We start from the raw sequence: 6,441 nt of genomic DNA, 5'->3' as shown, positions 1-6,441 counted from the left end.
CATTTTACTCTTTTTGATGCAGTTATAAATGAGATTATTTTCTTAATTTCTCTTTGTGACTGTTCCTTATTAGCATATAGCACTGCAGTATTTTACCTTCCTAGTTAAATTTATTCTCAAACATTTTATTCTTTCTCATGATATTATGAATGAGATTGATTCCATAATTTGTTTTTCAGATGGTTTATGGTTAATGTATTGAAACAGAACTGATGTTTGCATGTTGATATTATATCCTGAAATTTTACAGAATTTTTGTATTACTTCTAACAGGTTTTTTAAAACATAGATTTAATATTTTTTGATATGTAAGATCATCTTTTCTGCAAACATGTACAATTTTACTTCCTTCTTTTTGCTGCCTTCTATTTCGTTTTCTTACCTAATTGCTCTGGCTAGGACTTCCAGTATCATTTTGAATTGAAGTGGTTATATTTAGCATTCTTGCCTTGTTCTTGATCTTAAGGGAAAAATTTCAGTTTTTTCATAATTGAGAATGAATAAGCTATGGACTTTTCATATATAGTCTTTATTATTTTGAGATGCTTTTCTTTTATTCCTAAGTTTTGACAGTCTTTACTATGAAATGGTATTGTATTTGGACAGTTAATGTTTATTCACCTATTGAGATGATCATGTGATTTTTATCTTGTATTATGGTAATGTAGTTTATCATATTACTTGAATTTGTATGTCAACCATTGTGAGATCTTAGGCATTATTCCCACTTGATCATGGTGCTTAATCCTTTCAGTGTGCTGTTGGATTGAGATGGCTAGTGTTTTGTTGAGCAATTTAATATCTATCTTCATCAGGCATATTGGTTGATAGTTTTCTTGTAGTGTGTTTGCCTTCTGTATCAGAGTAATACTGACATCATAAAATGAAATAGGAAATTTTTCTCCTTTTTCCTGGAGGAGTTTGACAAGGATCAGTGTTAATTGTCTTTAGATATTTGTTAGAATTCACTTGTGAAGTTCTCGTTCTGGAATTTTTATCATTCACAGGTTTTTGATTCCTGATTTAAACTCCATACTTGTTATAGGCTTGTTTAGATGTTCTATTTCTTCATGATTTAATTTTGATAAGAATTTATCCTTTTTTGGTAGGTTATTCTGGTTGGTGATGTACAATTGTTCATATTAGTCTTCCCTGAACTTTTTACTTTCTGTGTCCTCAGTTGTTATGTTTCTTATTTCTTTCTGACATGATATATTTATATCTTTTTTCTTATTCTCACTGTGTTTGTAAATTTTGTTTATCACATCTCTTAGATTTGTTTTTTCCTATTTTTTCTGATTTCTATTTCACCTATTTCTTCTCAATTCTTTATTAATTCTTTACTTTTGTTATTTAGGTGCTTAGTTTTTTTCTTTATTTTCTAATTTCTTGAGGTGTAAATTTAGGTTGTTTATTTGATAGCTTTCTTTTTTAAGGTAGTACTTTTTCGCTGCATCTCATATGTTTTGAAAGGTGTTTTCATTTTCATTTGTATCATTGTTTTTTCTAATTTCCTTTCTGATTTCTACTTTCACTTAATGGTTGTTCAAGAGTGTGCTCTGTAATTTCCACATATTTATAAATTTCTGGTGTCTGTCTTGGATTTTCAGTTCCATTCCATTGTGTTTCAAAAGATAGATAATATTTCACTATTCTCAAACATTTTAAGGCTTATTTTGTGATGTATCATGTGAAATATCCTGGAGAAATATGTGTATTCTAGTGCTATGGGTGGGATATTCTGCATATATCATTTAGGTTCATTTGATTAATTCTGTTATTCAAGTAATCTCTTTCCGTATTGATCTTCTGTCTGGATGTTCTGTCCATTAGTAAAAGCTAGGTATTGATGTCTTTTACTATTATTGTAATGCTTTCTATTTCTCCATTTCTGTCAATGTTTGCTTTATATATTTAGGTGTTCAGATATTGTATGCATATATCTATGTATCATCTGTCTATCTATTTATAATTATTATATCTCCTTGGTTTGCTGACCCTTTTATCTTATATAAAAATTTTTTTCATAATATTTTTATCTTAAATATGTGGGGTTTTCTTTGTGTAAATCTAACCACTCTTGGTCTCCTTTGATAACTGTTTGCATGGAATATATTTTTCCTTCCCTTCACATTCAACCTATTTGTGTGTTTAACTCTAAAGTGTATATCTTTTAGAAAGCATACAATTTGGTCATTTTTTTTAAAACCATTCAGCCATTCTTTGTCTTTTTATTGGAGAGGTTAACCAATTTCCATTTAAAGTTATTTTTGTCAGGAAAGAATTTGCTATGGCCATTTTCTTAGGGTTTTTTCATTGTTATTAGTCTTTTATTCCTTTCCTCCACTTTTGTTATCTGCCTTTGTGTGTGTGTATGTGTGTGTGTGTGCATGTGTACGCTTTTGTTCCTTTTTCTTTGTGAAACTTTTAGTGCTTTTGTTTATTATTTCACTGTTACTTACATATCTTGTGATTGTAATGCCCATTTAAAACTGAAAACAACCTAAGGTCAAGCACATACAAAGCTCTACTCTTAAAATTCTCCCCCTCTTACACTCCTTTAATTGTTGTCACAATTTACATATTTTCATATTATATATATTTTAAACTTATTCTTAGTTATTATTATTTTGTCTTTTCACTTTTATTCTAGAATTAAATGTGATTAGTTAACCACCACTAAAATAATACATATTTTTGAATTTGTGTATATATTTTCCACTGTGAGTCTTCCACATTCTATGATACTTTGTTCCTTTTTAGTATGTTTTCATTTCAGTTTGGAAAATTCCCTTTAGCACTTTTCATAAGAAACATAGAGTGGTAAAAACAAAGAAATAAAAGACATCCAGATTGGTAAGAAAGAAGACTAACTCTCACTATTTGCAGATGACATGATATTGTATATAAAAACCCTAAAGACTCCATTCTAAAACTACTAGATTTAATATCTGAATTGAGCAAAGTTGTAGCATACAAAAGTAATACACAGAAATCTGTTGCATTCCTATACACTAATGACGAACTAGCAGAAAGAGAAATCAGAAAAACAATTTCATTCACAATTGCTTCAAAAATAATAATATACCTAGGAATAAACCAAACCAAGGAAGTGAAAGACCTATACCCTGAAAACTACAAGACACTCTTAAGAGAAATTAAAGAGGACACTAACAAAATAAATTCATCCCATGCTCTTGGGTAGGAAGAAATAATATTGTCAAAATGACCATCCTGCCTTAAGCAATCTATAGACTCAATGCAATCCCTATCAAAATACCAAGAGCATTCTTCAACGAAATGGAACAAATAGTTCTAAAATTCATGTGAATCCACAAAAGACTCCAAATAGCAAAAGCAATCCTGAGAAGGAAGAGTAAAGCAGGGGGATCTCACTTCCCAACTTCAAGCTCTACTACAAAGCAATAGTAATGAAGACAATTTGGTTCTGGCACAAGAACAGACCCACAGACCAGTGGAAGAGAATAGAGAGTCCAGATATTAACCCAAACATACATGATCAATTAATATATGATAAAGGAGCCATGGATATACAATGGGGAAATGACAACCTCTTCAAAAGCTGGTGTTGGCAAAACTGGACAGCTACATGTAAGAGAATGAAACTGGATCATTCTCTAACCCCATACACAAAAGTAAACTCAAAGTTGATCAAAGATCTGAATGTAAGTCATGGAACTATAAAACTCTTAGAAAAAAACAGGCAAAAATCTCTTGGGCATAAACAGGAGCAACTTCTTCATGAACATATCTCCCCATGCAAGGGAAACAAAAGCAAAAATGAACAAGTGGGATGATATCAAGCTGAAAAGCTTCTGTATAGCAAAGGACACCATCAATAGAACAAAAAGTCATCTGGCAGTATGGGAGAATATATTCATAAATGATATATCTGATAAAGGGTTGACATCCAAATTATATAAAGAGCTCACACACTTCAACAAACAAAAAGCAAGTAATTCAATTAAAAAATGGGCAGAGGAGCTGAATAGACACTTCTCCAAAGAAGAAATTCAGATGGCCAACAAGCACATGAAAAGATGCTCCACATCCCTAATTATCAGAGAAATGTAAATTAAAACCACGATATCACCTCACGCCAGTTAGGATGGCCACCGTCCAAAAGACATACAACAAAAAATATTGGCAAGGATTTGGAGAAAGGGGAACCCTCTTCCATTGCTGGTGGGAATGTAAATTAGTTCAACCACTGTGGAAAGCAGTATGGAGGTTCCTCAAAAACTAAAAATAGAAATACTATTTGACCCAGGAATCCCACTCTTAGGAATTTACCCTAAGAATGCAGGAGCCCAGTTTGAAAAAGATATATGCACATCTATGTTTATCGTAGCACTATTTACAATAGCCAAGAAATGGAAACAACCTAAGTGTCCATCAGTAGATGAATGGATAAGAAGATGTGGTACATATACACAATGGTATATTATTCAGCCATAAGAAGAAAACAAATCCTAGCATTTGCAACATGGATGGAGCTAGAGGGTATTATGCTCAGTGAAATAAGACAGGTGGAGAAAGACAAGTATCAAGTGATTTCTCTCATCTGTGGAGTATAAGAACAAAGAGAAAACTGAGGGAACAAAGTTGCAGCAGAGTCACAGAATCCAAGAAAGGACTAAGAGTTGCCAAAGGGAAAGGAACTGGGGAGGATGGGTGGGAAGGGAGGTATAAGGGGAAAAAAGGGGCATTACTATTAGCAGACATAATGTAGGGAGGACAGCAGGGAAGGCAATACAGCACAGAGATGACAAGTCGTGATTCTATAGCATTTTAGTATGCTGATGGACAGTGACTGTAATGGGGTATGTGGTAGTGACTTGATAATGGGGGGAGTCTAGTAACCATAATGTTGCTCAGGTAATTGTACTCTAATGACACCAAAATAAAAAAGAAAGAAAGATTGAGTGGTGATTAATTCTTTCAGCTTTTGTTTGTCTGCAAATATCATTCCTTCATTTTTGAAGCATAGTTCTGCCAAATATGGTATTCTTTTTTTTTTAATTTAACAAATTTTAATTGGAAACAGTTTATATGTGTGCTCAAGGAAGCTCAGATAGGTAAATCACAACAAACATCACACACATGCCTCTGCATAAATTAACACGAAGCGATACTCAAGATACTTGGAATAGAGAAAGCCACAAATAAGTACAGTGAGAGTCCACTGTTAAACATTTTTTCTAAACTATATATTTATGTAGTATTGTATTTGCAAATATATTGTCTTTGTAGCATTAAAAACAAAATTAATGAAAATGTTCAAAATGCTTTTATTTACTAAGTCACTTTGAGATTGCTTTCTGTAAGACAATTTCAACAAATAAAATGTTCAGTGAAATACGATAGTATACAATGTACTTGTCTATAGAAAAAGGTCTTATATACGAGTTAAGGAACAAAGATATTTCTTTTAATTGAATGTAGGTTTTAGAAAAACATTCATTATGCATTACTACCATAATAAAAATGGATTTTGTAAGATTAGCTCAAGTCCAGTGAAATTTTAAGAGGTGAACCAAAAGTTTTTTCAGTCATATTCAGAAAATCTAATGTGTTTACTTGCTTGTTGAGTCTTTGCAAGTCTAATCTTTTCAGCTTTGGTGATTAACTTCTCAGTGCCTCTTTTCTTTTCACGAGGCTGATTAAGTTTGGCCTGCCTATCTACCAGAATCTTTTGCCAGTATCTCTGTTCATGATCACCAGAAAGGATCTCGAGTTTCCAGCAGTGTTTCTTTTTAATTTCCATATATGCATTTATTACTGCTTGAGCATCCTCAGGAGTTTTAAATCCAGCATGGCATTCTGTATCTCCTTCTAGCAAATCAACATAAACAACTTCTGAGATAGCTGCCAAAGTATCCGTGACTTGTTTTCTGCCAGGTAGAGGCTCGGTGCTTATTATCTTCACAATCACACCACTCATAAACTGTGGTCCTGCTGCATTAACCTTCTCCTGGGGACAACACTCTTCACTGTTTGCTGCTTTCTCATTATTCATTCCAGACTTATTAGGTACTCCATGGTCTTTTTCCCTTTCCGACTCTGATTTTATTTGGGATATTGTTTTTTTTAAGGAAGCCATGCTGGCTTTTTGCAGTGCTAAATACTCTTTTTTCAAATCTATGCATTCACTCATATATTTAACATGTAGATGTTTCTTCAAACTGCTAGAGCTCCTCTGGAAATACGGTATTCTTGATTGGCCGTTTTCTTTTAGCACTTTTGACCTGCAAGGTTTCTGCTTAAAAATCCACTGAGAGTCCTATGGGTGTCTCCCTTGTACATGACAAGTTGTATTTCTCTTGGTACTTTAAAAATTCTGTCCTTTTCTTTGAATTTTGGAAACTTGATTATAACGTGTCTTGGTATAGAAATCTTAGGATTTAAGGTTTTTACTAT

The 6,441-nt window shown here is 32.7% G+C and overlaps 1 protein-coding gene across 1 annotated transcript; it reads right to left on the bottom strand.

The window, feature by feature from the left end:
- Positions 1-5,430: 5,430 nt before the first annotated feature.
- On the bottom strand, positions 5,431-6,178 carry LOC118934475 (la-related protein 7-like). The gene has a single exon (XM_036929977.2). The coding sequence runs from the start codon at positions 6,176-6,178 to the stop codon at positions 5,570-5,572; it is 609 nt and encodes a 202-aa protein (XP_036785872.2). The 3' UTR covers positions 5,431-5,569.
- Between the last annotated feature and the right edge of the window lie 263 nt (positions 6,179-6,441).

Source organism: Manis pentadactyla, chromosome X, assembly GCF_030020395.1.
Source record: "Manis pentadactyla isolate mManPen7 chromosome X, mManPen7.hap1, whole genome shotgun sequence".
Classification (NCBI taxonomy): domain Eukaryota; kingdom Metazoa; phylum Chordata; class Mammalia; order Pholidota; family Manidae; genus Manis; species Manis pentadactyla.
The sequence above is the reverse complement of the archived record's forward strand: the minus strand, read 5'-3'. Positions and strand labels throughout refer to the sequence as shown.